Below are 18,209 nucleotides of genomic sequence, written 5' to 3'. Positions count from 1 at the left end.
AACTCCTTTTATAACCTGCGAAGAAGACACAGAAGAAACTAGCCGTTGCTACGCAACGGCTAGGATGTGGACCGATCAGGCTTCATCCTGATCGATCCACAAGGGTCCTGAGCGGTCACAAGACCGATCAGGTCCTTCCCTGATCGGTCCCATGACCGATCAGGTCCTTTCCCTCCCGAAGGTGATCTCCTTCTGATCGTCTACTGATCGATCACTGATCGGTCTGCTGATCGATCACTGATCGGTCTGCTGACCGATCAGATAAGCAACAGAATACTTCTATTTGGTTACTGATCGGTCACCAGATCGATCAGATAACCCAGCGTATCACTGGATCGGTCACCAGATCGATCCAGGTTTAGAGCTCCCAGCCCTAAACCCTACTTGGTCCTGAGAACGAGCTACCGAGTTCTCTCCGACTTCGTCCGGTCCAGAGAACGAGCTACCGAGCTCTCTCTGACCACAGTCCGGAGAACGAGCTACCGAGCCCTCTCCGACTTCGTCCGGTCCAGAGAACGAGCTACTGAGCCCTCTCTGACCACAGTCCGGAGAACAAGCTACCGAGCCCTCTCCGACTTTCCGTGCCAAGTCTCCATCTTGGTCTTCTCCGTGCCAAGTCTCCAACTTGGACTTTTCTCGTGCCAAGCTCCCTGCTTGGACTTTTCACCAGATGTCTGGTCAACCTTGACCCATTTGGATTTCCCTTGCCTGGCTTCACTCACCAGGACTTCCAAACTGCCTAGCTTCACTCACTAGGTCTTTTACCTGGCTTCACTCACCAGGGTTTACCATCTGCCTGGCTTCACTCACCAGGACTTTCACTTTCACCTAGCTTCACTCACTAGGATTTTCACCGGCTTCACTCACCAGGATTTCCCGAACGCCTAACATCACTCACCAGGACTTCCCAGTCAAGTATCCGGTCAATCTTGACCTACTTGACTCTTCTTCATCCAACCTGATCAGACCCTGATCAGTATCTCTCCGCATGGACAACTGCACCTGCATTGTCCATGTCTACATGTCTTTCTGTATTGTCAAACATCGAAACCATGACCAAGGTTTACGCTTGGTCAACTAGGTCAACCTTGACCTACTGGAAATTGCACCAACAATCTCCCCCTTTTTGATGTTTGACAATACCTTTAAGTTAGGCTAAACCAATAGCCTCAACTTTCTTCATGTCACTAGGTAATGAAACATAAGTTACAACCTTACATTCTCCTTCTAAGAAGGCAACCTCCTTCTTAGATAATGAAGGCCTAACTTAAACCCTTCATTCTCCCCCTATTGGCACACATCAACAGACTCTCCCCCTGAAGAGTAAGTTATCGTTGTTCACAACTTCACTCGTTGTGATCAACAAACTCTCCTACTAACTCCAATTTTCTTCCTTGAACATTCTCTAGACATTCTCCATTTTCTCCCTTTTTGACACACATCAAAAAGAGTGAATCAAGGTCAAGAGTTTCTTCCTAATGAAAGTCCCATATCTTTCATTGAAACCCTTAATTTCCCCCTTGATACTCAATTCAGCAATCAACTTAGTGATAATCCCATATCACTCATCCTCAAAAATTTCGACGAGTAAAAACTCCCCTAAAAGTCAACTCCTCCTTGACTAATAGGTAAAACTCCCCCTAAAGGTCAACTCCCCCTTGACCATTGCACCAACTATGTCTTGGAGAGTTTCAAACCTTTAGAAATCCAAAACACCAACTCCCAGCTGAAATTTCAGACAAAACAGTCGAAAATCAGCAAGTTGGCACGCGCTGATCAGTCACCAGACCGATCAGCCTTCGCTGGATCGGTCACCAGACCGATCCACACTCTCCTGGATCGGTCCTAGTGACTGATCCACACTTTCCTGGACCGATCAGAATCCTCTCTGATCGGTCCATAAGTCTGATATCAGAATTTCTGATTTTCCTCCCGAAATTCAGAAACTCCTAGAAGATTACAGAAAATTCCAAAAATTGTGAAATTTTTAGGATACATTCCTCATAACATATACCATCAAGGAAAAATAGTTTTCTATGAAAATAACTTCCCTTTTCAAATCTTGATACAAAGTTCAAAAGTCTTTGAAATAGCTCAAAGTTAACTCATTTTGTATCACGTTGCTCAATGATGAATGCTATCACTAGAAAAGCTTCATCAAGGTTTTTCAAATCAATTTTAAAATGATTTTAAACCCTTTAATTTAGGATCACAATCTTAGGGCTAAATGTACATGACTTGTACACAAGCTTTCCCTATGATCCTCCAATTTAGAATTAGGCTCATCTAGGTACAAGAACTATGCACCTTGATCCTAACTCACAATCCTAATATCTCACACACATCTAGGGTGTATCAAACACATCCAAGTCAATTTTGATGTGAGATATGGGTTTAGGTTAGCTTAGGCTAAGTTCTCATGCATTTTCTAAACAACAATTTGATCTCCATATCAAATTGTGTTTTTGTCCTTAAATCAAATTAATTGATTTTAAATGCAAAAGATGATGACATGGCATATAATGATATCATAAGTAAAAACATGTGCCAATGTCATGATGTCATGTCATAAAGTATGAAACTTAAATAGAGCATGACATTTAACTAACCTAAGCATTATCATGACATTTCAAATGATAATAAATTAAATATGATGTCATGACATGACATATGACAAACAATACATGGCAAATAATATATAAAGGTATAGAAAATACCTAATTCTAGCCTTAGTTGCCATTTTTGATCATTTTGCCATAAAGTCCATATTCCTAAGTGTATTAGGCCTAAAATCATATACTAAGGATTTTTAGATCACTATGTGCCAATTAGATTGACCCTAGAAAACTCTTCAATTGTGATTGGCACATCCTAAACACCTTAGGAATAATTTTCCATTTCATTTCCAAGGCTTGATTACACCTTGAAAATTCCTAAAGTGCCACCTTTTGCCATGATTAGGTTAACTACCTATTCAAGTAAGATTGGCACACCCTAACTCATCTAGCGTGATGAAATCACGCTCCTAGGAACCCAATACCTATTGGAGCTCATTGGGTTCACTAAATATTCACTAGGGATGACTTCCCTAGCAACCCTCCTAATGACCCTCCTAGGCTTTGAAGCCTTGGTCATTTGGGACTCATCAAGATCCACTCTAGGGGTGACTCCCCTAGTGACCTTGGTGATGGTCTTCCTAGTCCTAGGTTTTGTTCCATAATCGAATGGAACATCATGGTAAGTGGGCTTGACTACTTGGGACTTAGGTTTGTGACCCAAACCTTTCATGTCCTTGGACTTGGGTTTTTGACCCTTAGACCCTAGAGTTGACTTCTCTAAATTTTTAAGGGTCTTTTCTAAAGTGTCAAGTCTTGACCTCAAGACTTGATTCTCCTTTTCTAATACCTCAAGTTTTAATTTGTCATTTTTCTTTGAGGTATTCCTAGGCATGTGTCTAGTTGATTTGGGATTCCTACCTAGGTTTCCCTTAACCTTGGATGAGTTGATCCTAGGGTTGGCTTTCCTAGTGTTATCCTTATCTAGGCTCACATGTTTGGCACCTAAGCATGTGTATTGATTCCTATAATTAACATGCTTATCATTCTTGACAATAGCAATAAGGCTACTAGCATGCATCCTACTATAATTGCAAGAATGTGCCTTAGAGATTACCTTTTGGTTTGCCCTAGCTCCCCCTATACATGTGCTCGATCTCTTGTCCTTGTGAGATTGCCTCCCCCTCGGACATTGACTCCTATAGTGTCCCCTTCGCTTGCATTGGAAGCACACCACGTGCTCCTTGCCCTTGCGTGTTGGGACTCCGGCTTCCATGACCTTTGGCGCCGGTGGAGTCTTCCTAACCCTCTTTGGACACTTACTCTTGTAATGTCCATACTCCCTACACTCAAAGCACATTATGTGTAATTTATTTGAAATTGAAATGCTTGAGTTACCTAGGGTTGAGGATGGATGAAGACTCTCTTCTTCATCCCTTCCGGAGGTAGACGCTTCTTCTTCTTGCTCCGATCTTGAAGAAGAACTCTCCTCCTTTTCTTCCTTAGATGTTGAGTAGCCCTCAACTTCTAATTCTTCTCCTCCATGATGTGAGCTCCTTGGCTCACTTGACTCCTCTTCATGGCTTGAAGTAGAGTTCCCCTCATGGAACTTAGCCAAGTTGTTCCACAACTCCTTGGCATTGTTGTATCCACCTATCTTACATAGAATATCATTAGGTAGAGAAAATTTAAAAATTTTCAATACCTCATCGTTGACTAGGGATTGGTGAACTTGTTCCTTGGTCCACTCCTTCTTCTCTAGGGTTTCTCCTTTCTTGTCCATTGGAGGCTCGAAACCTAATTGAACACAACTCCAATTTTCAAGGTTAGTCATAAGAAAATACCTCATTCTTACATTCCAAAACACGAAGTCGTCGCGATCGTAGAAGGGTGGAATTGTGATGTCTTCTCCGAGTTGATCCATCTCTAGCTTGTGCTCCCTCGGTTGTTAATCCGGCGAAGAGCGACCTCGCTCTGATACCACTTGTTAGGATCGATGTACTTGGCTAGAGAGGGGGGGTGTGAATAGCCGCCCTAAATCGTTCGTTTCTTTCTACAAATCAAGGTTAGTGCAGCGGAAATAAACAATAGAAATGACAACGGAGAATAGCAAACCTCAAACTCGTCGATGTAACGAGGTTCGGAGATAAACTCCTACTCCTCGGCGTGTCCGTAAGGTGGACGAGCCCTATCAATCCGTCGGTGGATGAGTCCCCGGAGAACCGGCTAATAAATACTCCTTGTGGGTGGAGAAACCTCGCCACAATCTCTTTGCAACAGCAATAAGGAGTACAACAGTAGAGAAAGCAAACAAGAACAATCGAAATGTAAAACCCTTTACTTGCCTTCTCGTTGCCGACTAGAATCCTGATGAAGCAGCAACTTCTCGGATCCAAGCTCAGCTAGAAAACCAGCAGGAAGCTCACCCGAAGCTTCGACAGCGAGAGCTCAGCAGAACTCAGCAGGAAGAAGAAGAAGAAGAAGTACTGTACAGGCCCTCGAACTCCTTTTATAACCTGCGAAGAAGACACAGAAGAAACTAGCCGTTGCTACGCAACAGCTAGGATGTGGACCGATCAGGCTTCATCCTGATCGGTCCACAAGGGTCATGATCGGTCACAAGACCGATCAGGCCCTTCCCTGATCGGTCATGGAGACCGATCAGGTCCTTCCCTGATCGGTCCCATGACCGATCAGGTCCTTTCCCTCCCGAAGGTGATCTCCTTCTGATCGTCTACTGATTGATCACTGATCGGTCTGCTGACCGATCAGATAAGCAACAGAATACTTCTGTTTGGTTACTGATCGGTCACCAGACCGATCAGATAACCCAGCGTATCACTGGATCGGTCACCAGATCGATCCAGGTTTAGAGCTCCCAGCCCTAAACCCTACTTGGTCCTGAGAACGAGCTACCGAGCTCTCTCCGACTTCGTCCGGTCCAGAGAACGAGCTACCGAGCCCTCTCTGACCACAGTCCGGAGAACGAGCTACCGAGCCCTCTCCGACTTCGTCCGGTCCAGAGAACGAGCTACCGAGCCCTCTCCGACTTTCCGTGCCAAGTCTCCATCTTGGTCTTCTCCGTGCCAAGTCTCCAACTTAGACTTTTCCCGTGCCAAGCTCCCTGCTTGGACTTTTCACCAGATGTCTGGTCAACCTTGACCCATTTGGATTTCCCTTGCTTGGCTTCACTCACCAGGACTTCCAAACTGCCTAGCTTCACTCACTAGGTCTTTTACCTGGCTTCACTCACCAGGGTTTCCCATCTGCCTGGCTTCACTCACCAGGACTTTCTCCAACTGCCTTGCTTCACTCACCAGGACTTTCACTTTCACCTAGCTTCACTCACTAGGATTTTCACCTGGCTTCACTCACCAGGATTTCCCGAACTGCCTAACATCCCAGTTAGGACTTCCCAGTCAAGTATCCGGTCAATCTTGACCTACTTGACTCTTCTTCATCCAACCTGATCAGACCCTGATCAGTATCTCTCCGCATGGACAACTGCACCTGCATTGTCCATGTCTACATGTCTTTCTGTATTGTCAAACATCGAAACCATGACCAAGGTTTACGCTTGGTCAACCTTGACCTACTGGAAATTGCACCAACATCCAGCAGTGTATAAAAGAGGTATTTGAGCAACAGCTTAAAATAATCAGTTCTAAAGTGACATTCTCTCGTGTGCTGCTAACAAGACGACCCAGAAGTGCTGTTGCAAGTACCTGACAACCCGAAGCTTCATTTTCTTCATCTCTAGTTGTCGGTACAAGTTTTCTTTTCAGTATATTTAATTGTAAACACTTATTGTACTCTTATCGATTTTATAGTTGTTGTCCACCGAAAAGCGATCAACGATCGCGGGCCTTGGAGTAGGAGTCGCCCTAGGCTTCGAACTAAGCAAACCCTTGGTGTCTTTGTGTGTGTTTATTATTTCTTTCTATTTCGCTGCTTACTCGTCGAGTTTTTCAAATCCTAAACGCGTGAAAGCCACGAGCGCTATTCACCCCCCTCCTAGCGTTTCTCAATCCAACAAACAGCTCCATACTAAGATAACAAAAATATACATGTAAATGCCCTCAGTCTTAAGTGACCACTTAGGATTGTAGGAGAAAGTCTAAAATCCCTATCAAAAACTCTAGTAGAGAATGTTAAATCATCTATCCGTATTAGGTTATTATAAAACCGAGTACATTGAGCTATGTTAAACCAACTGGTTATAGTAAACTATTTGGCCAAGTCGATAATATTCAATAACTTCAATAATACTCATGCAATGACTAGTAAAATAAGCCCTATTTAAGTATTTAGTCGGTATTTAATCTTAAGTAAGACATATGTATGATCTATGAATCCTAGGTTGAGTTGCTCAGTAGAGAATTTATCATCACTAGGAGGGGTATTACTAATACTAGCAACAGACAGATTAAGGGTCTGTTTTTCCTTAAACAAACATATATGCGTTCAAGATTATTTGTTTAATTTAACGAGTTGTTTAAACTTATTTATTTAATTGATTCTGTATCTATCTAACAAACATAAACAAGTTTTTAGTAAGTTGAACACTAAGCTGGTCCTCGGACATTCAATTTATTTATAACTTTATTAATAAATCGAATATATGTATTAAGTTTATTTATTTAATTTAATTAGTTGTTCAAATAAATTATTGATTCAATTGACATTTATATATTAAAGGAACATGAGTAAGTTAAAATAAATGTTGACAGACTTAAAAATAATTAATTAATATTAAAAATAAGTTTAGGTGATATTAGAGCAATTTTATTTGATATTAAAAATAGATTTCGAGTTTATTTATAACTACAGGTATGTTATAATTAAAACTGCTAAAATATTATTGGAAAATAGTTTTCTGGAGTGTTATTTGATGTTCTAATATAATTAAAAAAAAAAATCATTTACCCTATAATTTATAAGCTTTTCAAAATATCTCCACACTTTTGGCTGGTAAGAGGATGATGTTAAGAGAAGATAATGAAAAGTACTGGAAGCAGAATGAACTTCCGCTTAAATTTTATGGTGGGCCGATTCGCACCAATCCACCACGGCGGCCGAGTTCTACCGGCAGATCCAGAAATATTCGGCCTCTTCTCATCGGTCGACGCTCCCGTTCTTCGTCCTATCGATCTCTTCGAGCGCCAGCGAAGATAGAGTGAGTCCTCGGCCGGCTTTGGCCAACCTTCCAGGACACCTTTTCTATCAGGTACTCCTCCCGCTTCCATCTCAAATCGTTCATGGGTGCTTAGGAGGGAGATAAGGGCGATCACATGAATGAATAAAGGGGGTTCAGTTAGGTTATTGTTGTCGGAATGGAGTTTCTCAAATTCCATGGCTTCTTCAATCCGTCCTGTTTGTTGAAGGGCCGATAAATAGTTTATGCAGATGAAGTCTCTGATGATATGCTTCAGAGAGGTCTGCCTTCTTTCTATTAATTTTTTTTTAATAAAATTTGGGAGCAGACTGGAGTGGATGGGTCCGGCCCAGGCACAAAAACATGTGCTGTGGTGGCACGATGAACTTGATTTTAGTTGAACGAGAGACTATAATTTTTCATTTTCTATATTGGAGTTAGATTCCATGCTTGTTACATGCTTTCCATGTATTCCCACGGTTAGTGATTCTGTGGAGATCTTCATGTTCCGTGTCCTTCTTATCATGTGTAGTTTTGTGCTAGAATGTGGCGTGAATCATGCAGCTTCCTTGGCGATAACATGTTTCAGAAGCAGCTGTCCAATTGTGTGGGACATGGCCTTCTATAAGAAACTAACTAATGGATGCAAATTCAATTGGCTGTTCCACACTTAAATGAAAATATTGAGATGTGGCCTGGGCGAGATAATACATGGATAGTGGCTTTTTTGGGGAACAGCTCATGGTTGTGTTGAACACCTAGTTTAGTATCTATTTCACAACTCCTCTATTTATCTCCTTCCCCTGCCTGCCTTCCTAATCTACACTGAGTATGCAGCTTTTATCCTATGCACAAACTAGCTCCTCAGACAATTGTGTTCAGATTTATATCCATCAATAAGAGTGGGAAGAGAGATTACATCTGTGAGATCATACCACTTATTCCTTGTGAGACAGTGGTAATCAAATGATGACAGTTTAGGAATTTTTGATTTACCACTCCATATTTTAGATGACTAGGAGATGCAGTAGATGCTTCTCTTGTTCAACTTATCTGATCCCTTTTAATCTTTCATAGTGAGATAATCTTTTTTTTTTTTTTTAAAAAAAAAACTGGTGACAGTCTGATGCAGCATTTCTATTTATAGTTATCTTCAAAGATTTGATTTGAAATTTATGGTTAAGTTGTTTATTGACATCTCTGTCCATGTGTAACAATCAATGTAGCTTATGAAAATAACCTTTGTTATCAGATTTTCATATTTGATGTAATTTCCTCATGATGGGTGTCATATTCCCCTTTTAAGGTTTGTTGACAAGCAACACTCCATATTTCGCTGATAGTGTTGCATAGATGATTCATAGTGGAGATGTTGTAAGCAATCATCTTAAATTCTTAATTTGACAGATTAGTTGGCGGAGCTCAAATATAATCTTGTCAACATTTTGTAGCTAGAGGGAGTTTAACCATTCATCAGCTTGCCTTAACTGGACGACAATTGGAGATCCAATGGAAATGTCACTTCTGGTCATTTTGTCATCTTCTCAAATCTTAATTTGACAGGCTAGTTGGTGGAGCTCATAAATGATTGTCAGCTTTTTGAGGTTAGAAGGAGTTTAACTATTCATCACCTTACTCTAACTAGGGTGTCAATGTAAGATTCCATGGAAATGCCAATTATGGTCTATTTGTCACCCTATCCTTTTTTCCCTCTTAGAGTGGGTGTATTTTTAAACCGTTGAGAATAATTATGGTCATATATGACATGAAGCATTTATTACCCAATCTTAATAATGTGATGTTCAATTAAGTCACGTTAGATAACATTAGATAATATTGATTACTTTCTATATGGATCTCCCTTCTTGCATAATAAGTAATGGGTTATAAAATTTGTTTTCTAATTGCATTTAGGAACTCAAAATTCTTGTCCATAATGCCATCCTTTGGATCTTTCAACTCCCCAAATATCTATATTGTTTGGTGCTTTGCATCAAATGTCCCAGTATCTATATATTGCTTATTCATTGCATCGATAATACATGGAAATCATCATTTCTGGTGCTTGGTAGTCAGCCAAGTACGATTTGCAGCTGCATACACGTTAAAGTTTAAGGTAGCTTTATTCTTACTGAAAACTGGTGAATGAATTGATATAGACTTATACGGAAATAGTCAGCCAAGTAGGTATTGCCACCTTTTGTATTAAATATCTCGAAGGGAACAAAGATCATCAGATCAGCCAAGGACAATGATTTGCAACTTGAATAAATGCCTAGAAATATGCAATTTGGTGCAAGGAGAAATTGATTTTTAACTGAATAAACCAAGAATCAGAAAGGAAAAAGATTTGCAAACTTCAAGCAACACAAGATGAGATTAGAGATATATGTTATTGTAATGATACTCCTAAGTAGTTTGGGGAGATTGTTGATATAACAATGCTTGTTAGTGGTTGGTTTTGACCGCATTACCTTGGAATAATTTGATATACTTGATAGATGGCTTAAGTTCGGGGTTGCTTGTAGTACTAACATATTTGCATTAAGTTTGTTGGGACTCGATAGGTCGCACATAAAGTGACTTGACGAAGTTAAATTAGATTATTTTAGCTTCATAGTTTAGAGGTCCGGTTCAAGATGGACAGCGATCAACAAAGGATGATATGGGATTATCTAAGTGATAAAAAAATTCATAGTGTGGTGGACTGTAAGACAAGGAGCATGAGTCTAGCGAAGACTAGAAAGTGAGACCTTTAGGCAAGTGGTGAAGTCTTGAAGGCAAGACCTTTGGCATGTGAAGACTTGGAGTATGGATCCTTGGGCAATATTATCACGGATAATGGGGAGATCAAAGAGTTGGAGTGTGGTGCTTTGGGCAACGCCATCGAGGATGATGTTGAGTTTGAAATCTGGAAGATGGTGAATTGCGAAATAATATGTATGAAAATGTAATATGGGGTTAAAGACCTACAGTGTGGAGCTTTGGGCAACGTCATTGAGGATGATGTGGAGGTTGAAAAATGAAAGATGGTGAAGTGTGAAAGACTACTTATGAAAATGTTATCTAGGGTTTACATTTTTATGCAATATTATTAGTGGATAATGTGGGTATAGGAGCTACCTAATAAGCTTGTAGAGAGCATTCAACCAAGGAATAACAAGTCTCTGGTTGTAGTTTGTGGTCAAGCTCGACCCTAAGCTTTGTGTAGGCTCACAAAGGCATAAACTGAGTGAAGTCAAAATCACCAAGTAGATTAAGTCACCAATCGATTGTAGGTGATTCTTATTAACTAAAGTGTTGAGTCAACTACTGAGTCAGCTGTAAACTCGCTGGTGTGTTTGAGATGATTGAATTTTGATTTGAGTTGATTGAAGAGGGTTCTAATCGATTGAAAGATTAGTCCGATCGCTTGAATTTTTTTACTATTGGCATTGTCTTAATGATTTCGATCGACTGAATTAGATTTCAATCAACTAGAGCTGGTCTCAAACTAGCCATTGGAGGTCATTCTGTATAAGTGTTAAACATGTTTTCTCTTGGTTATAGTGCATAAATTGAGGAGTAATGTTCCATCTATTAAAAAAAAAAGGCAGTCTGGTGCACGAAGCTCCCACTAATGTGGGTCGAGGAAAGGTCCATTGTACGCAACCTTATCTTGCTTTGCAAAAGGTTGTTTATGAGACTCGAACTTGTAACCTCTAGATCACACGGCAACAACTTTACCATTGTGTCAAAGTCCCCTTCAATGTTCTAACTAGTAAGTGGTTGAGAAAAACATTGTCCAGGGACTTTCGAAGGATTTCTCTATGAATTGTTGGTAAATCTTCTCTTTTCATATAATTCTTACAAAACATATACAAGCACCATACTTATCTAACAAATTTGTTTGTTCTTGTACATGCAAAAGAAAGAGAATATATTAATTTGCAGGTTACAAACTATTCACCCCTAGCTTCCTGCCATCCACACATTGATTCTAACAATCTACCAAGAACCAACCAAAATTCTTTATTTTACTTAAGCCAGATAAAATATACTTTATATGAGATCTTAAATATGATGTGCTCGGTTCCTCCCCAAAATATGTTTCCTTGTATAATAATTCCAACTATGCTGGAGATCAATGAATGCTGGTTGAGAGGTTCTTCATCACTACAGAACTTGCACTTATTTTGTTTTTTTAATGATAGTGCATTTCAGTAGTCTGGCTGCCTTCTTTTATAAGCCCCACAAACTAGAAAAACAAAGCCTTGGTATATGAAGCTTGATTGAAGGCAAACCTTTGAGAAGTTAATAATGTTGGATCGTGAATGACGAGAGAGAGAAAGAGAGAGAGAGAATCTCAATCGATTAAAACTTTTCTTTTTTAATCAAACAATCAAACAAAGATAAGTAGCGAAATAAAAAGATAAGACTCGTTCAAGTTTACTTGGTTCGTAGCTCATCTGACTACTACTCCAAGGTCAGCGATCCTTGATCACTTTCGTTGGACAATCCACTAAATGATTAAATCGTACAAGTATGAATACAATATGCAAGTATAATAAAGATACCGACAACAACGCATATGAGATGAAGAGTAGATTGTCGGAAGCCTCCTGACGTCGTATTAGTTGTAACTTGCACGAGTAGTAGCAGAGACATGAATGAGCGCATTATGAATGATGAAATCCTTCATCAGCTCGGACTTCGAGGCCTTCTTTTATAGGCACCGTTCGGTTGATTGAAAACATGTTCAGTCAACTGGACCTATCGGTCGACTGAACCAACCATCCGTTGACTGATCCTCCGTGCCTTTCCTTCTTTGCTTTGATCTGATCCGTCTGATCATGTAAATCACGACATTTGGTCGACTGATTTAGCTGATCCGTTGACTGAATCTGAATTTGCCTTTTCTGTGTTGATTCGATTCGATCGTTGCTGTTACCAAAATTGGATCGGTTGATTGAGCAAGCTTTCGATCGACTGATAACATTGTGTTTCTAAGTTTGTAGAGCGTGATCATATTTGTGCCACGCTGGCCGGATCGACTGAACTGCTTGTTCGGTCGACTAAATCCTCAGTCAACTCAACCTTTGTTTAATATGCAAAAAAAAGTTAGAACAATAATAATATAGTGATGGTCCTGCAAAACAAAGTTAGACAGATGTATAAATGCATATATGAGACAGTTATGACGGTTTTGATCTCAACTTAAAAACCTTCATTGGTTTTTTTTCAGTTGGATCAGCTCCTAAAGTTTGTCCCTACCGGGACACGACCTCACTGTACTCCCTCCAGGAGGTTACCTCACTCACCTGCCGAACATCTAGTCCTCAGTCCTGTTTGGACTTTCTCTGCTCAGTGTTTTATCGTTTGATCCACTAAGACTTTTCCTGCAATATTAAATTAGTATAATAGCAATAATAGTAATAAAAAATAGTGTTGGTAAAACTATACTTAGGCTTACCAAAATCTGCTGGTTCGATCGACCGCGCGCGATCGACTGAAAATTATTCGGTCACACATTCTTGGAGTTCACTCCTACAAGACTTCTTATTACCTAGGGTTATTTCCCCTAGAATTTTTCATTGTCTGGCTTCACTCACTAGTGCTTTCACCACTTACCTACACTCACTAGGACTTTTGTTTGGAGTTCACTCCTCCAAGACTTTTCATTACCTAGAGTTACCTCCCCTTAGGGTTTTCCTCTTGCCAAGCATCAGGTTACCTTGACCTGCTTGGACTTGCTAGTCACTCGGTAGACTACTCACCTTTGCAATCACTTGGTAGACTACTCACTACTTGCAGTCACTCGGTAGACTACTCACCACTTACCAGTCATCAGATTAACCTTGACCTAACTAGACTTCTTGCTTGACTAGGTCAACCTTGACCAAGCTCTATTAAACATATTATAAAATATCAAAACCCTGGATATCGATTGCACCAACAACTAAGGGATTCCAAATTGGACAGCCAAAGATCATGATGAATCATAAAATCCACATACTTCAGTAATTTCCACTGTACATGGTTTATTTTCTCAAGCCACCGTATATAGCTTATCCGAAGCTCAAAGCAGTCTTTTACAGTTTTATGGACCATCCCAGATGCCATGATACGTTATCATTGATGGAGGATCTTGAGAAACTTTTATGACTAGACAGAGATCCTTTCAATCTTAAGTCTATGCTTATTTGACATCTAAGTTAGATTTTGGTTGAGTATTAGTCATCTGATCTAACAAACATCATTCACATATGTAACAAGATATTTGAGATTATTGTTGACATAATCATGATAAGGGTGAAACTTAAATTCAAAGTTATAAAGAAGAAAACCACAATGTAGCTCATGGAGCAATGGTGCAGCGGCAGGGTCACACTTTCTCAGTTTCCTAGGCATCTAAGAAGTCCTAACTTTGACGAATTAATGGATGATTTTTTTTTTAATCGATAGTTGCTTTAAGAATACTGGACTGATCGGTTGTCCGCTGCGAGTGCTTCCTGATTTACCTTAATGGCTAGTGGGGAACTTTCATAGGGTCGGATCGATCACCCGATTAGTCGGCATAAACTGGATATCTGATGCCAACTTACAGAAAAAACAGAATTTAGTCACATCTTCATTGGCAATGTTCTATTCAACAACATCTGTCAATTATGTATTCGATTAACATCTTGGCTCCATCAGTGACCTTGTTATTGTTAAGGGTTGGACGTGTGCCACACGACTAATTAGCTATTTTCCATATTGTTCCCTATCTGATTACTGCAGGAGCTGGCGTGGTGCACCAATCAAGTATAACTGATGCGTCACCTGAACAACCAATCATTTCAGTAACTTTGGCATCGCACTCATCCTTTCCCATCGCTACTATTGTCACTATGCCTATTGCATCCCATTTGGTGTCAACGTGCCGAACCCTTGTTATTGCTAATGATCACACAGGGCAAAAGTGACTCTGAATTGGTACTTGTAGGCGTATGATCACCATAAAGTTGATAGGTATAGATCAACAATAACAGCAGTATCTGACAGAGGCGATAATGTGTTTGTCCAGTTTCTTGATGGTACTACTTGGTGTTAGGTGATGGTTTAGGGATCATTAGTCATTATTGCCAATTTCTTTGGTTAGTCCCTCTTGACATCGTTGGTTTTCACTTCATTCAGAACGTATTTTTTTTTTACTAATGTCTCTGATTAGTCTCTTCTTGGATTGTTGGATGATCATCGCCTGCCAGCCATTTTCTATCTAACAGATTACTTTAATCTTGTTTAATATTTATCGCTTAAACTTTTCTTCTTGTTTATCTCCATGTTTTCTGTGGCTAAGTATGGCTTTGAAAGCCCTACTTGTTCAAATATATCGAAGTAAAACGACATCTACAGATCTATATACTGGATGAATCTATGAACAATCCTGAATGACGAGTAAATAGCGCCAGTCTTTATGATTCTCACTCTGAATAATTTGTTAAGCAAAATCTCATGTTGTTAGACGTTCCTATTAGAGAAATCGAAACATTCCTTCCATTATAAAATGCAGTCCTCCATTCAGGAAAACCTATTTTTGTACATAATGCATCAACATGAAACACAAATATAATGAAACACACAAATCCTAAAGTTTCTATCTTTGCTCTACCATCCTTCTACCATGTAAGTCTAAGCTATTTACATCTTTCGAGTCTTTTTCTTGATTCAGAATGGTTGCAGGTTGGTGTAACATGGCCTCAGAACCGAAGGTGCAAAGAGTTGCGAGTTATAATCTTGGTCGGTTGCATCCATCATGGCTACCGGTAATCCAAAACTCATGCAAGAGGTCTGCAAGTCTTCCAGTTTCAAATCCGTAAACCATTCACTGTCTTCTTTCTGGCTTCTTTGTCCAGTTGCAGCTTGGGCTGTGCTGATGAGATCATTGATATTCGGCAGCGCATTATCGTTTTCAATGTCGGATTCTGGCGTTATGAAGCTGTCTGACACTGTGTCGTCGACCGAATCCATGGTCGCTATGGATGACAACTTCTTCTGCCAGGTATTCTTCTTGTTGTACAACCGGCAAAGAACCCAATCATCTAACTGCATGCACGCATCCACAGACTTCATTCAATCAGCATGTTGAAACACATTCACTAGTTTTGTTATCACATGCAATTTGGAATTAACTACATGGTTTGGTGATTGCATACCCTTAAACTTCCTTTGTTGTGGCCGCGTTTTGCATCAGCTAGTCTGTACTCATGCATGATCCAATCTGTCTTCGTTCCTTGCGGTGCCTTCCCGGAGTAAAAGACCAAAGCTTTCTTGATCCCGACTGTCGTGTTGCCTTCCTTTGGCACGACCGGCTTATCCGCCCCGGTTGCCTTCCAGTATCCTTTCCCAGCGGCCCTATTCGGTCTCGATCCATTTGGGTACTTCCTGTCCCGAGGGGTGAAGAAATACCATTCCTTTTGGCCAAACAACGCCTTGTCTGCAAAACACATGAGTGGGGCGTTCAGAAGCTCGAGTGTTTGCTCTATTATTTCATGTTGCATTAGTTTTGTACCTGGAAGTTCCCACGGGTCGTGCTTGTAAAGATCGACCTCTGCGATGATAGGAGCTGGCAGGTACTGTCCCGCGGCCTTCCGGCAGAGGTAGTGCACGACGAGCTCCTCGTCGGTGGGGTGGAACCTGAACCCTGGTGGCAAGTTGAGCTCGGCTTCAGCGTCTCGTTTCCTTGCCATCTTTGTTCTCAAATAACTCCAATTCAGATGCGCCCTTCGTAAATGGATGCCGACTGCCGAGGCCGAGTAAGCTCTCTACTCTCTCCTTGGTTGCTGCCGATCGTTTAGATTGCTATAGCTGCCTGGTAAGATTTCATGGGCATGCAATGTGTCATTTCTATAGTCGTAGGTCGTGTGGTTTTCAGGTGGGCCCGCGAGGCAACAGGCCCCGGCATCCAGGCAGCTTCGTGTGCTTTCCATTAGTCAAAGGCGGCTGACTATCTTCCAAAGCATTGTCACCGTGGTGGAGACCACCGTGAGAGCTCGGATTCCACAGACCTACCTCCATTACGAAAATTACAGGTAATCCATAAACATACTTGAAGTAATTTCTGATGAACTATTTTTTTTTATGCGATCTAAACTATTCTTTTTCTTTTTTTTTTCGTTTTAACTGTGGTACTGAATTCTTTGAAGAGTGTTTCTCGATGTTTTATTGGACCGCCAATCGGAGACACTCTTTGTAATTCGTAGACAACTATCACAATATTGCCAAAATGTTGACTACGTTTAACATAGGGCTAGAGATTTAGCATATTGTTTTCGTTCTCATTACTTTTTTCGTATTTGCAGCGGTCAGTTTTTTAGTTTTACCCATTCAATGTAACATCGAGCGGACTGAATTTCAAATTTTAGTTGAGTTATTTCGAATTTTCTCAAAAAATTGGTTATATTAATTAATTCGATTTATTTTTTATTTTAAATTTTTTTATTTGATTAAATTAAATAAATCAAAATAAAAATTAATCCATAATTTTTTAATTAATTGAATTAATCGGTAATATTTTTATAAATTTAATTAATTTGATTTTCGAATGTATTAATTGCTATTTTACTGATATTGATTTTTATTTAAAAAATTTGATCAGATAGTTAGTTTAAATTTATTAGATTTATTTAATTTTAATTAATTCTGTTACTAATATTTTGACCGAATACTCTGTCTTGATTTACTTGACTGAGAAAAAGGTGTCCACTCTCTGTTGTTTAACTGATGCTGCCTGCTTCCCTTTTGCACTTGTTATTTGTTAATCATGGAGGCATGTCGACGAGATATTACATCTACTGTAGATCTCTGGACTCGTCGACCGATGGGACGTGGTAGATCAGGTCCATTGAACGAAGGGAAAAAGGTCAATAAATGCACGGGAGAAGAAATACTGAAACAGATGGTGGGAGACAGAATGTTTCGCAGTCACACCACCTAGCTTTCCTAGATTTTGAAAAGCCTGCGTTTCGCGAATTCGCTGGCTGCGACTTGCACCAGATACGCCCGGTGCGCTGCATGTGCCCGGGCGCTGTCCTGCTCACGAGCTCGTGTTTCCACCGCTGGTCTCTTTCTTTGTTGGCACGCAACTGAACTGGCCTTTGACGGCTGAGGAAATTTTACCGATTCAACGGGTTTGTTTGGGTCTGTTGATGTCCGGGCGAGGCATGCGAGTCGGGGCCAGTTCGGCACCTGAAACTCTGCTGCCGCTGCTCGACTCAAACGCCGTGTTCTGCCGTGCGAGTGTGCAGCGGTGGCAAGCTATTACACGAGTGGGTTTAGTAAGTTAAGCACAGTGGCCAGTCGTTTTCCTTGACTCATTTTTTCTGTCACGTGTTCAATTCAAATTTACTTGATAATAAAGTAAGCATCCTGAGGTGGAAGGCAGATCTGGGTCAGTCGTTATCTTGTTTAAAATATCGCTGAAATATAGATTTATAAAATTATTAAATCTGAACATTTATACATTAAATATATATAAC

General features: G+C 40.3%; 1 protein-coding gene and 1 long non-coding RNA gene across 6 annotated transcripts; one reads left to right on the top strand and one right to left on the bottom strand.

Moving 5' to 3' along the window:
- Window positions 1-7,508: 7,508 nt before the first annotated feature.
- On the top strand, window positions 7,509-18,114 carry LOC122030410. 5 transcript variants are annotated; one of them, XR_006125417.1, is made up of 6 exons: window positions 7,511-7,782; window positions 15,415-15,497; window positions 15,588-15,733; window positions 16,295-16,487; window positions 16,607-16,763; window positions 17,532-18,114. It is a non-coding gene; the product is annotated as an uncharacterized LOC122030410 (long non-coding RNA). The 5 variants fall into 5 exon arrangements; XR_006125418.1 differs by having other exon boundaries at window positions 17,501-18,114; XR_006125422.1 differs by lacking the exon at window positions 17,532-18,114 and adding an exon at window positions 16,878-17,015.
- Window positions 15,206-16,421, bottom strand: LOC122030385 (NAC domain-containing protein 68-like). The gene is made up of 3 exons (XM_042589595.1): window positions 16,244-16,421; window positions 15,888-16,168; window positions 15,206-15,777 (listed from the first exon to the last, which is right to left on the bottom strand). Exons 1-3 carry the CDS (start codon window positions 16,419-16,421, stop codon window positions 15,400-15,402), a joined length of 837 nt encoding a protein of 278 aa, XP_042445529.1. The 3' UTR covers window positions 15,206-15,399.
- Window positions 18,115-18,209: the final 95 nt, after the last annotated feature.

This window comes from Zingiber officinale, chromosome 1A (assembly GCF_018446385.1).
Source record: "Zingiber officinale cultivar Zhangliang chromosome 1A, Zo_v1.1, whole genome shotgun sequence".
NCBI lineage: Eukaryota > Viridiplantae > Streptophyta > Magnoliopsida > Zingiberales > Zingiberaceae > Zingiber > Zingiber officinale.
Note: the sequence above shows the minus strand (reverse complement) of the source record. Positions and strands in the feature narration are given on the sequence as shown.